This window comes from Stegodyphus dumicola, chromosome 8, assembly GCF_044657685.1.
Source record: "Stegodyphus dumicola isolate Sdum_Otavi_A_Nest chromosome 8, ASM4465768v1".
In the NCBI taxonomy this organism is placed as follows: domain Eukaryota; kingdom Metazoa; phylum Arthropoda; class Arachnida; order Araneae; family Eresidae; genus Stegodyphus; species Stegodyphus dumicola.
The window spans coordinates 58586505-58609490 of NC_140775.1; the positions used below are offsets into that span (position 1 = coordinate 58586505).

Consider the following 22986-nt stretch of genomic DNA (forward strand, 5'->3'; position numbering starts at 1 on the left):
TTAAATGTTTAATGCACGCGCTCTTGTATTTTCAATTTTCCGGCTTCTTTTAATATTCATCATGCGCCGCACTGCGCGGTGAAATAAAACTATTTAATTTATAATTGTACTAATATTAGCTTTTTTAAATACCAAATTCGTAACATTATTTTATTCTGAACTTCGAAGTTGCATATTTAAATTTCATTTCTAGCTTCCCTATAAAAGCATTAAAATGCACTTTTATGATAAAAATTCAATTATATAACGTTATAGAACTTTTACTAGAACTATCACCATTTTCATCATAATTTTGAAGCATATAATGTTATCAATTCTTGTTTTCATGTTTGTCAAGTACGCGTGTTAGGTATCTCTATATAAATACATAGATGTATAGCTGTTTTAATCTTTCTTCTTTCATTCCCTGTCATATAAGTTTGAATTGCATTGTGTCCTTACCTTAATTTTCTTTCAGATGATTCATAGCAAATGCTATCCTGCATCTGCATCTGGAAGCATATTTAGGGCTAAAAATCCTTCCCATCTGATATATTTCATATGATTCAATTGATGAAACAAATTTATCAGAGGTAACGTCTGAATTTACAGTGTTGCACATTTTCTAATAAGAAAATATATATTGCATTTGTCAGCTTTTTAAGAGATGAACAGAAATGTACTTTAAGAAAGCCAAACTTTTCTTTCGATAACCTTCAAAGATACAAAAGAAGAGAAGAACCTGAATCATATCCTCAGGTTATTGAGATAAATGTTCAACAACTGCTGCTGCTGAAACGAGCAAAAATAATACCAAAAAAGGCTACCAATTTATTAAAAACTACTGTTTTGGACAGCCCTAATGCGAAGCTTTGACCTGTGGAGAACATATCGAGGTAAATAGGATTTCTGTTTTGTTTTTTTTTACGTGAGCATCTTGTACTCATTTTTATTTATTGTTTTGTTTTGATGCAGGTTACTCTTACTTTTCACAAAATTTAGAAAACTGGGTATGGTGAGAGCTAGTTGTTTAGAGCTATTGAGTTATTAGCCAAAAGGGGCAATTTGGCCAGAAAGTCTATTAATTTTGTTTTGGCATTTTGCATCGTCTACTGTAAAACGGCGCTTCAGTTTCCAAACTGTTGTTACCAAATATTAGAACCCTGCATTATATTTAAAAAAATTAAATAATAAAGAATCTGCATGAATGTATGTATGCATTGTGAAAAAACAATGGTACCTAGAGACATCAAATTTTGAATAATGTAGTAAGCCAAATTTGGAAACTGGAATTCGTTATATTATCTGTTTCATATTTTTTAAAGTTTAACGAATTTTTGATTAACAAACTCAAAGATTTCAAAGCGAGCAATGGCAACACTGTAAAAAAAAACATTTATCTTCAGCGCGTGAGCCTGTGTCTTGGAAATTCTAAAGATATGCTCTTTTTAAATATTCTGTGATATTATTGAATTTAATTTTATGGTTTAAGTACGAAGAACATGATATTTAATAAATAAAGGTAATACATAAAACGCTAAAAAACGCCCCTTTAAACGTAATATAAAATCTAAAAGCTTTCATGTTTTCTTTTTAGCTATTTTGTGTTAAATGGAAATTTTATAGTACTTTGATTTGATTTCGTTTTCACAAATAGCGACCCAAAAGAATCATTAATATTTGAGTTCCTACAGAAATTTTCTATAAGTCGTAAAATAAAGGTTTGCAGTTTGTTTCCTTTTCTGCGTTATTATTGAATTTCAGCACGCCGATAACTCAATTACTCAATTGCGTCTACAGTTTTAGTGATTCAGTAAAACACAATTCCTAGGACCATACAAAAGTGATTGAAAGAGAAATCAAGTCTTATGATGTCATTGATTAAGGTCAACTATGCCGGGCCGGTCAACTATGATTAAGGTCAACCTTAATGAACTATGCCGTTGATTAAGGGCTAATCAATAAAACGGTCCATGAGTGACAGACGCTAAGTTATCTGTCTAATGAATTTGTTCAAGAAGGCAAAGGTCTTGAATTAGACTACCAGGTCTAAATATTTGACAAGAAGGTACAGGTATTTGACAAAGTTCTAAAGATTATGAGAGGTAAGTGCAACCTTTTTGGTGCCCCAAACCCATTAATAGTGATTTAATTACCAAATTAATTCGAGACTGAGTTACAAAAAAAAAGATTGTTCTTAACCCATTAACCGTTGGTGTTGCGTTGACGCAACGGTCAAAATAAATGCGTATATAAATATAACTACCTAAGATATTTTATACCAGCAGATGATTTTGTGTAGGGAATATTATAAAGATTATTTCTGTAAAAAAATATTTGCCTTCAACAATCATTTTGTTTATAGTAATTAATCTTATACTTTAAGCAAATTTTAAGCAAAATTTTCGACCGGGTAGTTTTGCTGAAAATATTTAAGGAAAGAATCGCCGTCTTTATGAGTGATCTATTTTTAGTCAAGGTCACCGTTTATCAGAACATTACATCAGTCAGATGTTTACATTTGTGTTGGGAAGGGAGAGAAAGCAGGTGTTGCGTTGACGCAACGTCAGCAGGAAACGGGTAGTCAATCTCCCTTTTCACTCATTCCTTTCGATGTTATGGTTCATATTCTGGTAGTTTAAAAATGCCAAGAATGAGGTATCTTGCATTAGAAGAAGCCCTTCAAAGATTTTTTGATGAAGAAACAGATGATAATAATGTTAATGATGACCAGAATGAAACTGATATTGTTGTTGTTCCCCCAGAAAAAGAGAGGAATGACAATGTTTTAAATAATGATAATGATATTTTATCGAATGATACTGCTGGGGAAGTTGAAATTCACGTAAGAAGTAAGTTTCAGCCTTCTAAAAGCAGTTATAGTCATACTAAAAAGTTTAAAAAGCAGAAGACTGAAATCTCAAAGTGGATAAAAAATGAACTGTTAGTTATGTCTCAGGAAGAACATGAAGAAAGAGATAGAAGATAAATTATAAAAGAAAAAACACCAGATAAAACTAGTGCACAGATTTTCGATTTTCTTTTTGGTTTAGACATTTACTCTCTTCTCGTTGAACAGACAAATATATACGTTCAGCAGAAAAAAAAAAGAAAAAAAAAAAAAAAAAAAAGAGCCCAGAATTTATTGCATCTGAAGCCTATATGAGAAGATTTATTGGAATATTATTGCTTACAGGATATCATTCTTTACCTCAAGAAAAAACGTATTGGTCTTTTGATAAGGACATTTCTGTTCCTGTTGTACGAGATTTGATATCACGTTTGCAGTACAGGAATATGAAGCAGAATTTGCATTTGACAATAGTCAAATTGACAATCCTGATAAATTATATGAGGTGAGACCGTATCTAAACTTACTAAATATCACCACTTTTTACTACTGGAAATATAAAGTCTCTTTTAGATTTCAGACGCGAGAATGCATTATTATTTTCACAAACTCCTATTGTTTGCAAAAAATTAGTGTAGAATTAGCCAGAAATAGATCAGCAACAGGAAGGCCTAGTAAATTCAGCATTCAAAAACCATTGCATGGAGATTGTAGACATTTTATCGTAAAGTCCGTTGATAACAAAAGACTTTGTTGTAAAGAGTACCATAGCCAGACTGTTTATAGATGCAAAGTATGTAATGTAGCTTTACATCATGATTGTAATCAAGCTTTTCATGCTTGAATCTTTCAAATGAAATAATCTGTATTTGTAAAAGAAATACAATGTATATTTTAATACTAAATTAAGTGCGAGTAAAGTGATTTGTAGATTTATAAAACGTTATACAGCTAAAAAGTAATCCTGCGCTCCATTCAAAAGAAACATCACACGAGTAAAATCCTATTCATTAAACATCCGTAGTCTTATTCCGCTGACGTTGCGCGAACGCAACACTCGCGTTTTCCACAGGTAAGAGCATTTTTTTTTTATTTTCAATGTAAATGTATGTTATAAATGCTTAATTTAATATTTGTTATTATTTTCATGAGAAAAGAAACATTCCTTATAGTTTTGGCGGTTAATGAGTTAAAGTAAAAATTTTAAAAGTTGTTAATTCTAATACAATTAGTTATTCTGTTGATATTAACGATTCTTCAAAGTTTACTAAAAATTTAAATATATTATGTAACTCTAATGATAATAATCTGAAACTGGTAATGTAAATAATGCAGAAAATGTTAATTCCAGTCCTAGCAAAACGATTAGAAACACTAAAAACTTGAAAAGCGTAGCCTAAATGAAAACAATAAATCAAAAAAGGAAGGTTTCAATTCTGCTAGACTTTGTAAAATTGTGAAGTGTACTGTGGATTTTCAGTTTAGTGTTAAATTTAGTCCATTACCTGCTGATAACAATTGCAATGCCGACATTTGTATGGACATTCATACAGACTACTGGAAGTCCTCCAAACAAGTGGAATTTTCATATTTTATCAACCTTACTAATTATGATATCGAAATTGATTTCATAGCGCATGTCATCGGTGAATTTCATATGTTAGTACCAAAAACATAGACTTCCACAGAATTATTTTTAGATATCTGGCTAACACACTATTACTTTTGACGAATCGGAAAGACCGGTTTAATTTGCCCTAGATGTCTTTCTCTAGAATGCCTGATTGATGAAATTACTGAGGAAATTATAACTCTTAATTTAAGGTACAAAAGGCTGCTAGAATGTACCATCTTGTAGTGTTCCTACCTTTTATCTAATAACTAAGTATTGAAACCTAATGAACAACTAAGCGAATAATCGCTTAAGTTCAGAAATAACAACGTAAACTCACGAAGGGTTAATTATTGGTGTTTATTGCTCAAAATAAAGATATGCAGTCGGCCCCTTTCTCAGGGCTGAACAGAAAAACCTCCACTCAGGCTTAAACTCAGTGTAAGATAATAAGAACTTAACTAATAACGACCTAAAGAGACTTAGACGAAGCTAACACAATTCTAACTATTTGGTCCCTAAATATAGAATTAGAGGGCAAAGCTATCAAGGGCACGTAATACGGCCGAGCGTAGTAACAGCTTAAAGAGACGTGGCCAAAAGGCAAATGCGTGCAATTCAGGAACTCTAATTCTCTCTCTCGAAGTCAGTGGAACTTCGACTTAAATACTACTCCTTCTCACTTGCATTAAACGCGATTCTAAAAGCTCATTCCGGTAAGAAAGTGTAATCTGAAATTAGGAGAGATATGAAAGGAACTTTAGCATAAAAATAACTTTTATAAACTTAGGATAAACCTTACAACCTTACAAACAAGGTCCCAGTGCCTCTTTGTCAGATCCAACGACCAATGAGGAGAAGAGGAATACATTTATAATATTTCTACATTTTGTATGCTTTAATTTCTCTGTTATTCCGTACCAGATAACGAGAACTATCATCGACTGTTATCACTGCCAATTATTTAATCACTCGTCCGAAGTGTCCAAGTCAAAAACCTAGATGCGTGTAGTGTACCAGAGCACATAACAGTTCTGAATGTTGTGGTAAAAAGAATAAAACTCAAAATGTGTAGTCTGAAAGGTGTCTGCAATCTGGAATTATTGCGAACTTTAAAGGCTATTTGAAAATCCTCTGTATTATTCAGCAAAAGTTCTTAAAAAGAACTAATCTTAGCAATAAGTTTTAAAAGAGCTAATCCGCCATTGTTAATAAAGGTGATTCGGATACTATAGTTCTCCTTATTATCTAGAGCATGCTTTATTCCCATTTCAAAAACATGCTTTATTCCCATCTCAAAAACATGCTTTATTCCCACGTTTATTCAAAACAAAACCCTCCAAAATAAATATAGTACCTTGAGCTACGATTCCAATGGTATGGTTTTTATTTCTGAGATCTTTAAGGTAATAAAGGATATTACTGAAATATTTAAATATTCCCAGTTAACAGACATAATGAAGAAAATATCGCTGTATCAAAAATGTCGGAGATCCACACGATCGAAATCTCTATCGATAAAGTGTTAATTCTTTTCTCGATTTTGAGACATTTTCGGATGTTACAATAATTAATTACTTCTGTGTAAATTCGTAATTTTCATTAAAATAAGCATTTTGCTTTGTGTATGACTGAATTTCGTTAGCTGTTAGATCTCATAGTTTACTACATTGTAATTTTATATTAACTCACTACCTTAAAATATAATAATAATTTAAATTCTTATTTTTGACTGCTGTCACCAACTAGATTTTCACTACTTTGTTGTATTTTGTTGCTTTTTAGTTCAACTTATTTGTATTCATAATGACTTAAGGACCCATTTGAATACCAGCATTTGAATAAAAATTAAGAAATTCTTCTGAAAATTTTCTGCAATTATTTAATTGTAAAATATTTTGATAATTTAGATTCCTATACAATTTATTTCGCAAATCAGATATCTTCGATAGGGTTAGTGCTGTACGAACGGAGTTACACTATTCTGCTTGAAGAAAGAAGGCAAGAAAGAGTTGCCATAAGTCTCCATTTATTTATCCATTTTTAAAATAAAGGAAATAAATCATATCATAGATGTATCAATGTGTACAAATAGTTTAATTATTGATATTGAAATAATACAAAATAACGCTAAAAACTAGAGTGATATGATAAACGCATAGTCGATGTGAAATAAAAACGTTATATACTTACAAAGCAATTCCATTATAAAAAAGGAGAGAGAGAGACGACAATTACACATGAAAAATTTGGACAATGCCGAAAGGGCGTAAGTTTCGGCTGTTGAAAATTTGCGAATGGGAGGTAAAACAAACACGTGGGTGTAATATAAAAGGATTAAGAAAAGCACTGGTATCTCATTCTTTAAATCTCTACAGTCATTAATTACATCCATTAAGTCTAGTGTCAGAAGGTTGAGGTTTGCTAAATGTTGTGATCGATGCAACAGTTTTGAAATAGTACGACAATATGCTTGACTGCTTAGATTTTCATTTTCCTGTCGTAGAGTTATTAATAGCGAAAAAGGGAATGCTAATCGAGAAGCCTGTTACCTATACCTCCTGCTGAATTTCGATCTATAAGACAATCTGAAGTCCTCAAAGCAAACAATGATCTTTTTCGTTGCTTTGATCAGAGATAAAGGGGATTATAGAGATTTATTGGCATAAAATAATCTGGATGCTTTCTTAAATCTGAGGTTCTATGCCGGGGTAAGTAAAAACGTATTTAAGAAAGGTACGTAGTTACTGAACCGAGTTAAGAAAAATTCATCAATTTTTATAGCCGATTTTTAAGTAATGACTCTATCTATTATCAGTCTTTATGCCACTGTTATAAATTATATCCGACCTGGATTTTTATTAAATGCGGTTAGTCTACTTTGAAATGGTTAATTATTTAATACTTTATCATACCACAAAATTAGGATAACATAAAAAGACGGATTGTTTGTTAAAATATGAGTAGACAACTTCGTCGTTAAAATAAATTTCAAGTAAATAGGGATGCATGTGAGATCTGTGAGTCTATGATTAAGGATTAAATTTGTGCTTTTATTTAAAGTGCTGCTTTAAAGCGTACAACTAGGTCTAGCTAGCGTCTAAGACGATAACTAAACACAGGATCCAGCTAATAAATATTTACAGTAAACTGTTCAATTTCATAAAAGCACAGGAGTTATAAATTTACATATGGGCAAATAACTCTGAAATGTGATGTTTTAGTACCGCAAGAAGTTTACATGTACATGCGTATTAAAAATGTATTTCGAAATTTTTTATTGCGAGAAAGATCCTGATGAAGGTCCAGGATGATGATCCTGGATCTTGATGAATGCAACTCACCTGGGATCAGTAGTTCGAATACTGAATTCTTAGTGAATGGGAAATATAGACTGGTATAAGTATTTTCAGCTGTTTTGGATACGCAAGCGGATTCATCTATGGAACAAATACTTCATGGATTATTCGGTCCGACGTAACAATACAGTTAATTGAGGCTCCGTAATCGCTTGGAGTTTGTGGTACTTCTATTTCATTTAAAAGTATTTCTGAAAGCCAGGTGCTTTTGACACATCTTTTATTTCAGTTATACCCATTAATGCCTTGAGTTATTTTGATCAGTTTGACTTTTCTAATAGAAAATCCTGCTTCTGCTTCAAGACCATGGATGATGCAACTCACCTGGAGTCTAGTTAGAAAAATACTCATCTTAGATTGGTATCTTGCCATATCCATGCAAGTCATAAAATGTAAACGCTATCTATAGATGGGTGACGATCTGCAAGATGGTTTGAATTCCGAAAATTCTAAATGCAGCAAAATAAATACCACTTTTATGATAACGTATTTAAGAAATGCTTATTTTGCAAAATAATATTTTACACATATCTCTTATAAAGAAGTTGCTACGTATTAGGCTATTATATTAGTTTTTTATATTTAAGGTGAAGTGTCTAAACACAAACTTTGACAGGAAATTATATCTGTGAACACAAAAGTTTGACTTGAGATTATGAATGCAAAAGGCATTAAATAGAAACATAATAGTGGAAACGCTTGAGGTTTTCTTTATGGATAATAATCTAGAAGAATGGCAGAACTACTTTTGATTAAAGATCTTAAAAGATGTTTTTCCTTCATAGCATTAAATGCATTATTAGAATAGTTATAAATATTTAATTCAAACCTAATAATTTTCAGAAAACAATTACGGATGCATTTAAAACCAGAAAAAATTAAACTTTAGATCGACATTGATTCTATAACAAAACTATGCGCTTTTTGAGGAAAACTGGCAGATATTCTCCTTCTATGAGAACAAATATTTTGCGTCATCAATCAAAACAAATTCTTTTATATACAGGAAATAGCATATGTAGATACTTATAAAAGAAGGAATAATTCGTAAAATATATTTTTGATACTACAGTTTTCCTTTTGTTACGGATTTTGTATTTAGTTAGCTATTTTTTGAAAGAATTGTTATTAAAATTGTTTTATTGCCCCGTGTAATGCAGCGCGTGACGAATTTGAAGGGAAAGCTACGCCGAAAAACTAAAAATACAGGAGCACGCGCATTTAACATTTAATAAATAGATATCTCGTAATTGTACTCTTTTGTCTTTCAAAAATCTCGAGAAATTACGAGAAGTTTCTCGTGACTGATTAAAAGGCTTCTAAAAGCCAGAGAAAAACATCTCAGTTCAGTTGTTTAGATAACTGTTGTTGTTCACATTAACGTGTTCGCTGTGAGATCGGATTAATTTTCTCTGCACTTTGAATTGTGTTCTATTTAACATTTTAGTAGTTTAAAATATAACTACTGTGATTCTAACTATGTATTGTGATATTGTACGAATATCTGTGAGAAAAGATTTCAGCATTTTGTTTTTATTTTTTGCGATAGGAATAAATATTATTAACCTTTCTTCAGACTTATGCATTCAATCTATTACGAACCCGTACACACGCAACACTTTATTATCAGCACGAAATGAGAGCAGAATTACATCTTCTATGTATGGGGAATTAAATCTACCCCAGCGAAAACATTGAATAATTATATACTGTCAGAAATAAAGAACTTATGTATTTAACTCTAAATTTCAACAACTCTTCATTTTGATATTTCAATTTTTTTTAAAAAGGTAGCTTTTCTGTTTACCTCTAGAACGAAACTGTAGCTGAGTTTGATTAAAACGTTTCATGGAAATAATTTATTTGTATAAAACGATGTTGTGTCACTATTTTTATTAGATCAAAAATTGTTTATATCAACAGGTACATTACTATTTTATTAATAGGCTAGACTGAATAATTTATACGTGTTTTTAAGAAAAACCAGCTTAGTAACAGAAATCATGAAATATAAAACAGAACTGTAATTAGGGAAGAACTATTTATAACGCCTGTCAAAAGCTCTTCTGGGCAATATCAGTATGCATGTAACGTAAATAACATTTCCTGTTAAGGGAATTTAAGTGCTTCCAATTTTTTCTCTTTCTTCAGTGCTCTTAACTTCTTCGAGAGTTTGTTTCTTGAGAGCAAAGAAAATATAATTTAATAACGTGCTGTACTGAAAAGAAACGCATAATCTTATTAGATACTTTGTCAGCGAATACGTTACCTTACCTTTTATGTGATGGTTCACCCCGATTATGAAAAATAGAAATTTTTTTAATACTTTTGTTATTTTTGTTTCTTATTTTTCTTTCGCTCTAGAAAACAAAAACTTGTCACTAATCAAGAATCAAACCAGCTTCAATTTAGGTTCCAAATCTTAATAAGTTGATTATTAAGACAACAGAGTGGATCATTGCGAAATAATACGCATTTTCGAATAACATTTTGATACCATACGATGGTAATAAATTTTGTCAACGATTAAAACCATTTGTATAGCTGATAAAAGATATCATTAACACCATATATTATGTACTTCTTCTGCATAATTTACATTTAACATTCCGACTTTTATATTATGGTCTCTATTATCAAGTAAGGAATATTCTGTATGTATGTTCCTCATATTTAAAAAATGACAGCACTTAAAACCACCGAATTTTAAACTCGCACAATATTTAAATTAAACTCCGAAAGGCAAATTTCGAAACTCGAATTTAGTTTTTATTTAATTTAAATATTGTGCCAATTTAGAGGCTATTTGATTAATGAACTCAGTGATTTCAAAGGAATGTGTTCCCAATCAGAAAAAGGTAACATATTTATCTTTCAAATTAAATCAGCAAATTCAGTGATTTAAAAGATATATGTTACCACTGTATAAAACATAATATATTTGTTTTTCAAATATGACCCACAAGTTTAGAGATTTGAAAGAAATCTATTGCCACCGCTAAAAATAAAATGTCAGTAAGAATTTTGTACAAACGTAAATAATTTTGGTGAAATTATATGTAAATTGAAGTATTGGCGACTAATTTTTATCGCCAAATTCGGCAAAAAATTGCCAAGAAAAGTCGCCATTCTTGGCGAATATTTGTCTACATTTTGGTCTGATCCGACTTGTAAACCGCATTTATTTCGCAAAAACTTGGATCACGAAGCAGAACTTACTCAGGCAGACTTTTACTATATATCCATCAAGCTAATGCGTTAATTTCAGATATTTCAGTTTTAACGTATAACGTAATGTTTAACGTAAGTTTTCAGTATATAATACACTCAGGATGACAAATTAATAAATAGATTTTATTTTAAATCGTCAGTTTTAATTATGTTTACTATAGTTGTAGAGACATTAGGTTATTTAGAAGATAGAGAGATGAAAATTGAGCAATGACCTCGCCAGGACTCGAACCACAGACCTCTTGAATACGCGTCGATACCACGAAGGCATGCTAAGAAGGTGGGAGAAGTGCCTTATATAGTTAGAAGGTAAAATTTGAAGATGAGTTGTCTAACTGTTTTTACGCTTCTAATATTCTGGCAAATTAAAGTGGCGTAAAATGTACAAATATAGCTGCCACTTCAAATACGGTTGCCTGCAGTGATTTCATTCCTGAACAAAGAATAAATTCTCGATATATTTAAACATTCTAAAAGTTTTTCCCTTAGCTAATGAATTTGGTGGCCTTCTTTAATTATTAGATGAAGAATAAAATAATCCATTGCTTTTAAATAAATTTCTTTATTTTCCTTTATTTCTTCACTTTAATTACTCGGCTCTTAAAGTAAATCTGTAAAATTTACATATCATTGTTGTTCTCAGACTATGAATTTATTTCTGATGCCTTTTCCATTATAAAACCTAGCATGTTGAAGCATTTTGCTATAGTTGTATATGAAACATTATTTAAGAAATTTTGGATTTTGTAAATAGCATCAAAATTTAAAAGAAATGTAAATATACTTGATTTTTATTTTAACTACTCCTCAGTGAAATACAACACATTAACAGTTTCAAGAATTGGAGCATAATTTTCTATTTTCACTAGGTCTTATTCCTACTCAAAAATAATAAATTTTTCTAGTTTATAAACTTATTGCAATGATTTTTTTGCTTCATAAAACTTAGTTTCTTATTGAAATTTAGAAGTTAATGACGTAGCGTTAACGAAATTTTCCTTTTTGTTTATTTATTTCTAATTTTTATTTTGGACTACATATAGAAATTCTCTAAAATGTTTAATTAAAAAATCAAGCTTTTGCAAATGAATGAAATCTAGAATTTTAACTTTTATATCAGATCATTTATATGTTAGCCTTGAATAAAACGTATGGTCTAAATTCGCCATCAAAAATATCATTTATTAGCTTGAAACTCGACATAAATTAAAATTAGCATCTTTTAGAAAAGTAAGAGTTTTATTTAATTCTTCTGTAAATAGCAGCATTAAAACGAATAAGTTGCTATTAAAGCTATTAAGTTGCAACAGCAAAAAATTTATTTAATAGATTCATTCGCCTTCCCTCACAAACTTTCACAAAAAAGAACTTATATATCTTATTTTATGTAGCCGTCGCTATTGTTACTGAAGTGAACTAATAAAAAAAATATCATAGTATTTTTCAGGACGTAAAACCCCGTTCTCAGGACCGTTAATGAAAATTATTTAGTCAGTATTATTTTTGTGCTTTAATAGAAAAGGGGTAATACAGATATTGTAAATTTTGAAAAAACTCTACTTATTACAATTTCGACAAGTTTCTTGATTTAGTATATATATAAATGTGTTCTCCGCGGGCTGACTCTTTCCTTATATAATAAGACATGAAGTTACTTTTTATTTCAAGAAGAAAATCACTTAAAGAATCATTCTAGCATATCTTGATACCTGAATGCAAATATCATTAAAATTATTATTATAACAGCCCTGCTCTCATTTGAATTCGCATTTTACTAAAATTTTCTTATGATAGCCCATTTTATTTGAGTACATGTATCATATTAGTTTTTTAAAAGGAAAATAACTTAAAACGGGATACTCATATAAGTTAAACATGATATACTTACACCTCTTCCTGCCGTGTTATGAAATTCCTGATTTTAATGCGACTAATGTAAAAATTTAAAATTTTAACATTTTAGGTAAGATTATTACCCTAGGAATGTATACTTTATTTTGGTTCTAGTAAAGTTCTTTTCTTTCGAGGTGCTAGCTAGCTGGCTGAATCGCAGTTTCAGAAATTTGCAAATATAGCACATTTGATTCATTTTAAATGATACCAAAAGCAACAGACTACTTATCAACTATAATTTTATTCTTTCACTAAATTTCTATTCTTAATTAAAACCATTTCTCAATGGCCTTGAATTTTTCCGGAATTACTTAAAATTTTGTAACTGGAAATAGATGTCTAAACATGCAGTTGAAGGAATGAAAAGCCTGAAGATAATTTTTTCGTTAACATTCCTCCAGCTGAGAAGGGACAGTTCTCTCTGTCTTGTCTCTGTCTGTCCTATGTTCGAAATTTGAAACTATGAGCAACAGAAAGTAAATACTGTAGAACAACTTTTTGACAACAATGATCTCATTGGACAGTTTTTTAACAGAAGCAACAAAACTGATCTGCATCTAAATGTAAACATCATAAAGTTGCTTTTTCAATAATATCTTATTTAACAATGTTCCTTTTTAATAACATCTCATAAATCTACAAGCCTTTTTCTCCCATCGTGGTATAACTAGAAGCATGATCGAGTAGTATGCGGGGGGTCAGGGTTTCGAATCCCGGCGAAGGCATTGCGGATTTTTCATGTTCCTGCATCGATGTAACCTAATGAATCTACAAATTTCATTAAGTTTATTTTATTTATTAATTATTATTATCAATTAACTGCTAATAATAATAACGTGCGAGATAATAAATTCTCAAAACAAATCTGTTTAAATCTGCAATAAATATTTTCTCCAAACTTTATACGAAGTTTACACTTTGACTTAATAAACACATTTTTATGTTCATCATATTACTCTAAAGCCTCAAACCATTTCAGTGTTACTCACTTATATAACCTCTTACGTTTTTCTCCGTGCTTGTTCAATAGTTTCCATCTTATTTTCAAGCGCACATTTATATATCCTTCGAAAGGGTTTTATTATTTTCAGTTTTTATAATGCTGCATCCCCGCATCCAACATAAATAGACGTCCTTACCAATCGACAAAAAATAAGATCGTTGTTGTTTTTAAATATTCATTATGCTAGAAACATTTTGCTCGGTGCATCTGATATTAATAATTTTAAAATTAATTTATCTGGACCTCTTAACAACAGTTTGGAACAAAAGTTATTTAATAAGGATGTTACAAACAAAACGGGTTTCTAAATTCACTCAAAAGATAGCCCATAAAATTTTCTACTTAAATGCACTATGGCCTGCCTTCAAAATAAAATCTGGCCCACCAGTGGCCGAGCGGTAACGTCGCTGAACACTGGTAGTTCGGTCTGAGGTTCGAATTCCACGAACGGGCTGGCTGCATGAATGTTTTCGTGATTTTTCCTATGTGTAACATGTATACGAGCCAGTTGCCCTTGAAAGGTCCTCCATGAAGGCATCCCTCCATTAAGGCAGATAGCCCTCGAGTGCTTTGCCGTAATCTTATAAACCAAACCATCAAAATAAAATCTAATTATTGGGTATAGCATATAGTTTTGAAAGAGAAAAAAGACGATTTTAAAAAAATTCATAATAGAGAGGTTTGTACAATTGCAATTCTCTTTATATATTTACTTTTCAAAATTTAATCAAGCGCAGTGTATGCTGTTAATAATTTATATTCTTTTTTGGATATCCATTTACTTTCAATAAAGAAATTAAGAAATACACGCCAGAGCTCGTAAAATTGAAATTATTTTTCGGCTGAGTTTAAACAAATTGTTAACAGCAAATATTAGTAATTTTTTAAGAAGAGAAATATTTGTACTATTTTTCGTATTTAATTTTCTAAATTGAGTGGTAAATTATTATATTTTCTTGTGCTGACATATAATGCTACAATGTTTTCAGAATGGGAGTTATTTTAGTTATTATGACTACAGTTGCGAAATTCTTTAATTTTTAAAACACATTCAGGTAATAAGTTACAAGATATGAGACAAATGCTATAGTAGAATTTCTTTATCCTCCCTCCTTTTGCTATTACAGAAGATGATGCTCAATGTGGTCGTCGCGGTTAATACTCCTATTATTATTCGGATATTGTTACGAGTGATCCATGTCCCGCCCGTTTTTGCGCTGAAACAATAAAAATGCATCTCCTATTGTGAGCAATATTTCAGTTAATATCTTAAACTGTTATAGAAGCTTTTTAAACAAAAATTGCGGAATAAAAGTTGAATTCGTCAAATAAGGTCAAAATAGATAAAAATTCCCGAGTGACAACAAAATATCAAATGAGGGGGTAAATCGCCAAACAGCTTGGTTTAGATTTCAGCCGACAGTTTAAGAAGATGTGAAAAAAGCAGCCTTAGTTTGACGTTTTTGAAAGCGGTCATCGGTTTTGAAAGTGATTAGACACAAGTCTTTTTCCTTTAAAACCAAGTTATTTGAAAACATTTACAGCAAGCTAAGTTTACTATTTTGCTTAAATTAAAATTTTACATTAGTATGCTGTCTTCCAGTGAAAGATGCCATCCGTATATTAAGATTAGGGGGTCAATCAAATGATTTCCATAAACAATATGAACAGTTCATAAATGAACTCCTGCATTCAAGATATTATGAACAGTTCATAAACAAATGTTTAGTTTTTTTACAAATACAGAAAAAATACATATTCATATGCCCAACGATATTTTATACTAAATTACTTCCATTGTTACTTTGAAGCAACAGTTAGTTTAGTTCCATTGTTACATTGAAAAATATTTTTCTCATTGTGTAGCGCTATCATTTCAGTTGATATTATCAAAACAGACGTGAAAAATGTGATCGCTATTCAGCGGCGTCTACTTCTAAATTTAATTTCGTATAATAAGCAGCAATAATATGATGGTTGCTTTGTAAATTCTCTTTCTCGGATGTTACCTATTTTTGGAGTTAATTATAGCTAGACGTGAAGATTGCCAAATGTTTTACTGATTCAAACAAAATGCATTTAATGAAGTAAACTGAGAAATAAACTTGGCTTTGTTAATCAAAATGTACATTAAGTAACATTTTCTCCTTATATTTTGGTTTGGGTTATTATGTCAAAGTAGTCGAGCCTGAGGGAAGGAATGCTTTCTTTGAGGCCTTTCTGAGGAAACCTGGCTCTTATAGACTTGGAGAAAACCACGAAAGTGCCCACACAGTCATCCCGTTGGCGAGGATTCTATCCTTGGACCGAACTAACAGGGTTCAGAGACTCAACGCTTCACCCGCTGTTGGGCTTGTTTCCTTATAAAGTTGTTATTGTGGCGCAGAGGAGTTTATGCATTTATACGTTTAATCTTTTCATTATTCTATAAAAAATGTTTCGCAATTAATGATAAAAAATGTTAAGACATGTGCAGTTGATGAATGTTAATAACTTGAATCCTGAACAGTGTAAAAGAAAACATATAATTACGAAAAGCTTCATAGAACACTTCTGATAAGGCACGAGGGATGCCAAGAGCATCATCAAATATTAATCTAACAGGAGGAGTCTGGTAAGCGCCAAGATAACTCTGACTGTAATCTGAATGATATATGGCTGAGCTCTTTCTTACAGCAGATCAATTTCTTCACCGTAGCAAACAAAAATACATGCTCTTTCAAACTAGTTCTCCATTGCCATTTTTTGAACCTGGCTAAACATTTTAATTTTATGCTTCAAGAGCACGTTTTCTTTTTTTCAACTATATATAATTTGATCGAAAGGGAATTGAATATATATCGATACTGAAGAACACTAATAGCTTTAATTTCCATCCCAAAGACTATTTTAAAATATAATAAAGTTAATGGAAGAAGACCTATCGAGTAGTTAATAGCACACCTCAAACGTTACGAGTGGTTGAAGCGCCGAGATGTTTGAAACAAGTGGGCAGATATTTGTTGGCAATTTTCGGCATTTTTTTACATTGAGAAGCTCATGTTTTCATACAGAACATATATACTAGAGTTAGATTTTATTTTGCAAAATTTTGGCCACCTGTTTCGAACGGATTTTGGCGTCCTAACAGTTTCGACGAATCTCCAAATCTTAGAAATATATGTTTAAGGTTAATGGAATAGAGGCCACTGGTATTTAATGGAATAGAACCCACAGCCACCTTCTTAATACCGTGAATGCGTACGCTGTTTGTATATTTTGTTCTTTTCTATATAATCAGTTTGAGTCTTCAAGGCTTTTGATTATTTCCGTTGTATTAGTTCTTTAAAACTAAATGCACTCATATCGATTTCAGTATCATTCCTCGTATACCTAGACTATAAGGTATTTCTCCTACCTTCTTAGCATGCCTTCGTGGTGTAATGATCAGCATACTCAACGCGTATTCGTTAGGTCCAAGGTTCGAGTCCCGGTGAGGACATTGCTCATTTTTCACGTCTTCTGCTTCCAAAATATCCTAATGTCTCTACAGTGACGCCCGAAATAAAACAAAAGGTGTCGGATGATGATTCTCCCCCACCAGGATTTGGCGAGGGGGCTCCCAAATTCCCAATTGCCCTTTAAAAGGGGGGTGTATAAGGTATTTCTCCAGCCTTCGTAACATGCCTTCCTGGTGTGATGGTCAGAATGCTCGGGGCGTATTCGAGAGGTCCGTGGTTAGAGTCCCGGCGAGGACATTGCTCATTTCTCCCATATCCTGCTTCAAAAATAACCTAATGTCCCTACAAAACTACTTTTCTAATGTGCTTAAAATACTAATTTAAAAAAAATATTAAGCTGTCTAATATTTTTTGAAATATTTTTTACTCTTTTTATTAAACAATCAATTATTTGTTCTCATTCACAAATTTTCATAAGATAAATATTCATGTAAGCGTCAACACATTGTCTATGCTTGTTCCTTTCTACACGTGTGTATTATTTTAAGAATTAATATACCGGGTTTTAACGAAGGTTTACCGTCACCGCAAATATCGTCTGCGCAAACAGTTCGCGTGTTCGTATTTAATCACATTTTATTAAACGATTTTTTAGCATTTGAGACAAAGAAACTTACTTTAGAAAACTTTATTGTGAAATTTGTAAACAAATATCGTTATCATTAAGTACAAAGGGTCTGAAATGGAACTATCACGCTCCAAGATTAAAACCATCATTTAATTTTAGTTCTGTCGTAAAACGTCAGCCACACAATGCTACCAAATCATGTGTAGAGCTTTAGGTACTAATTTTGTATCATACGACATTGTGAATGTTTCGCACCAAAAGTTCAAAAAGAAAGACTAGGTTATTCATCAACCGCTCTGGCCGGGCTACTGATGTTCATGAGACTCGCCTGCGAGAACATGTAAAAGAGATCAGTATGCAACCACTCGAGAGCTTGCTAAGGAGTTAGACGTTAGTAATATGTCATTAGTAGCGCTATACATCACATAAACGTGACGTGCAAGTTCAATCGCTAGGTGTCACATGAGCTGAAGGAGATAACTGACTGAAGGAGATAAAGCCAGACGTGTTCGGGCTTGCACTAATCTGCTCGAATATCAACGAAAAGACAAAATTCTGGACTGGATCGTCACTTGTGATGAAATATGTATTTACTTCAATAACGCACGCCGAAAAGGCGTTGGTCTGCACCCAGTGAGCCTGTCGGCAGCGGCACAAAGCGTAATTTGACTAACAAAAAGATCATGCTTTGTTATCTGATCGGATTGCCGTGGTATTATCCACAAAGAGTATAAGGGAAAACTTAAAATCCTCAACAGCAAGGTGCACAGCGAGATGCTAAACCTTGTTGACGCTGCTTTCAAGGAAAAACGTCGAATTGAGTTTCGGCGGTAAAAAGTAATTTTCTGTCAAGGTAATGCAAGACCGCATGTGTCAACATTCACCGGCTGGACTTTTACGGACTCGAATGGAATTTTTTGCTACACCAACCAAACAGCCCCGACATCCCTTTTTCGGAATTCTACCTTTTTTCACACATGTAGCTACATCTTGCTGGTGCTATCTTCCATTTTGCACAGGATGCACGAAATGAGATTGATATGTTTTTGGAGTCATGGCCACCAAGTTTCTGAGGCGAAGGCTTTGAAAAACTACTAAACCGTTAGCAGAAAGTCATAGATTTGGGTGGTGATTACTATCCGCACTTAAAGGTACTGCTTTCATGTTTTTTTCTTCTAACTTTATTAAAAACGTCTTTTGGCGGAAAACTTTCGTTACAAACAGATAATATAAACCATTAAATAATCTTGAGTTAGAATCCGTAAAGTACTGCTAGAAAAGGAAAAGTCCGGAAGAAAACTGCCGTCTTACTTGCTATAAAATTCTGGTTTAATAGCTATTGATGCTTCTGATGTTCCCGAATTCTATACAAACTTTGCTAAAAGAACCCCACCAGTGAGAAATCGGACGGATATTTCTGTATTCTTACCTAATAAACATAATACCTATTTCTCCATGTACTAACACAGATCTTTGCTTTGAATTGAATAAAATTAAAAAATAACTCAAATTATTTTTATTTGCGTTCGATGAGCATTCATTTTTCTATTTCTTCAAAAACGTAAAAAGGTTAAATAGAGAAGGAATAAAATGCAATAAAAGTACATTACTTTCTGACTAAAAGCATATTATATATTATTATATTAATTAACCGAAATATGCATCAGATTTCAGTCTATATATTACTACCGATTCTCATCATTCCCGTTAAATTTTATTTTTGATACAGATGGTAATATACATACGGAGTAAGTGTTAAAAATGTTATAATATACATAAAGATTGTAATTTTGTAATCTACAAACACATATTGTATTAGATATTTTATTAATTATATTAATGATGTAAACATTAATAAAATTTGCTGCATATTAAGACTACCATTGCTTTCGATTGATACATTTTTGTTACGCTGCTTAGCAATGTATTTTTGAAACATGATAAGGTAGATAAAATATATTATATGCTTCTTCGTGTGATAACGCCGCTATTTTTCAGCAAAAATGAAAATTTGAACATCAAGATAAAAACAGTAATAGCTACTTTAAGATGTTAAAATTATTTTTGAATGCTCTTAAATACTACATAAATTCTGCTCTCTTTTCGAAATCAAAGAACTCTTATGAAACTTTTCATAAACTAAAATGGGGAAAAGCAAGCAATAATCATTAATTTGCATGGGAAAACGCATTGAACGTTTCCACATCACTCTAAAAAAACTGTCATATCCCAGATATCATTTAAAGCTTAATATAGCATAAAAAGACATAATGCTGTGATAAATATACGCTCTAGTTTTAAGATGAAAATCTGAAAAGGTAGTTGAACACATCAGAAGCCAAAGAGGTTCTGAGTATGAAATAGTGGCCTATTCTGTAGAAGAATGATGTTGATTGTTTGTTATGTTATCATAATTTATAACCGTCGGACCTATAGTTTTTACGTCCACTTAGTCTATTGCTGAAGAGCGAAATCTGTTGTACTCTGACTGATAGTGAATTTAGAAGTTAGATATGCTTAGTTATAAATGCTTACTTGCCTAGATGGCACAATGCCCCCATTACTTTACAGTTTTTCATAAGCAATTAAAAGGTTTTTGCAAAATCTTCATCAACTCCATCAGGAATACCATATTTATCGAGACTTTTATTCAATCAGCTGCATAAAGCAAGCACTAAACCATATTTTCTTTCTTTATAAAAGCAAAAATCATTTTCATTTTCCTTTCATTAACTGAGAAATTTTCCGATTTAGGTTCGTTCCTACAGTGGAAGCTTCATAAAGCAACTATGTCTATAGTTCTAAAGCCTCCATTTATCATTGCGAATTTTATCTATTTAACTCTTATATGTTGTCGAATTGACTACTTTGTAAAAATATTTTTTTACATATAAAATTATTATGCCATTTACTGTTAGAATTTAATGTTCTGTTTATACAATAAATATACTCCGAATTCCTTGTGTGTTAAAATGAAAAAAAAAAAAGTTCTTATTTCGAAGTATTTTTACTATACTGAAGAAAGAATATTTTTATTATTAGCTGTAAATGGAGGAAACAGAGATTTTTGAAATTCCTATCGTATTTCTAAATATTCTACTTCATTTAAGAAATTTGAGTGTTAGCGCAGTAAAATCTCTTATAACGGGCACCGAATTAACCAATTATTTCAAAATAACGACATTTTTGAAGATATGAATTTAAATACGAAATTTGAGCCACTGAGATTTTAAAAAAAAATATGCAGTGCTTTAACAGTCTGAAGATTTAAATATGAAAAATATTTCTATTATGTTTCTGTTGCTCAACGTAACAAGCCTCATTCAACCAATGAATCAAGAAATTATTTAGAGTATAAAGATGAATTACCGATTTCATTTTATGCGTCGATATGTCACCCAAAAGACTGGAAACTGAACATTGGTCAGTCATTTCCTACCAAGGTACATAAATGAACGATACAGAACAAAATATTTCGAAGACTACTCGTCTAATATAAGTGTTCTGGTTAAAAAAGATTATGGAAATAGCAGATCATCGAAAAGGGGGCATTAAAAAACTATTTTCTTCTAATGAAGTATTAAAAATATATTTACAAGAGTGCCTTGTAATGCACGAGTATTCTGAAATGGCAACGTTAATGTTATTTCCTTTAATATTAATTTCCTAGTTAATTATTAAGTGTATATGCAACCAGAAAGAACTTTTTTCTTTGTTTTACCTGTTCTTTCCAGCAACAACAGTGCTCTCCATGGTTCTTTGATCACGCTCTTAAACACGTGGCCTTCTTGGCAACTGTCGCTAATCTCATCTCTTACGAGCTCGCCTTCATTTTGGAAAACGTCCGCCGGAGCTTGGAATTAGTTTTCGAGACAATCTTTCCCGTGGGGGCGAGAATTAGGAGGAATGGCAACAAGAAACAGCCACATCTGTAGTTGGTTAATCCGCAAAGAGATGCCGATTGAAGTTCTGCAAACCCCGGGAAATAAACGCAGCAGCCATGATTGTTCTCCGGCAAGACGATCCGACGAGGGACGACCGCTAGTTTGTTGTTATCGATTGCTCTCGCACTCTAGAACAACGCGATGAGGAATCAGGAGCTTGGTGACGTCACGGAACTCTTGGTCCAATTGGAAAGAAGAAAAGAAATAGAGCTTGTTATGGGGATTAATTTATTTATTTGCATTTTATGTGCAAAATATGAGCACATATTGAAATAATTCCACGTAATTATGGAATTTTATTAAATATTACATATATTATTAAACTATTATGATGCAAATAATATGATTTAATGCATAATTAAATTAATGCATCATCATTAATAGAACTAATATCAATAAATGTGTACCTAATTTTATTACATCCGTCACTTTAATAGGTACTTGAAGAAATAGTTTATTTATTATTTTAAAATTTATTTGATTTTTGATTGATCTTAAAGATTACTTTAAAGTTAAATAAATATTTTTTTTTTATTTTACTTTATTTAAGCTATGTGAATTATCAATGAAAAAGCAACTTTCATCTCCCTGCTTTTTTAATACATCATTTTTATTTCCAGTTCTTATCCAAACTACTTCATTTTCATTTCATCATATAAAAGTTATCACTACGCAAGAAACTTTTTTTAAAATGGATTACATCTCGAATGCACATTTTCCATAGACCTATACATTACATTCACAGAAATATGAATGTTTCTAAATTTGCGGCAATATTCGATTTAGCAGAATATGAATTATTACTTGTTAAAATTTTTATATATATGTTTATATTTGTTGAAATTTTTAAGCATGCTAAAAATGTAGAAAATTTATTAACATATTTTACATTCATGTTTAGAAAACATATTTCTAACATTATCTGAATATAGTAAATATAAATAATTTAAAAATTTATCTTTCATTAGTTTATATATCATAAAAGGGTTTGAAATATGTTTCTCACGTTTTACTACTATACTACCTATCTAAGAAATAAAAATGCA

General features: G+C 31.5%; 1 protein-coding gene across 2 annotated transcripts in view; it reads right to left on the reverse strand.

Annotated features, from left to right (window-relative positions):
• Nucleotides 1-22041, reverse strand: part of LOC118193517 (monocyte to macrophage differentiation factor 2) — a 102132-nt gene extending 80091 nt beyond the window's left edge. For both annotated transcript variants that reach the window (XM_085821885.1, XM_085821884.1), the window contains exon 1: nt 21718-22041. Coding sequence is in view for 1 of the 2 variants with exons in the window: in XM_085821884.1 (XP_085678010.1) it covers nt 21718-21749 (32 nt within the window). In the remaining variant the exon portion in view is untranslated. The remainder of the gene's footprint in view (nt 1-21717) is intronic.
• Nucleotides 22042-22986: the final 945 nt, after the last annotated feature.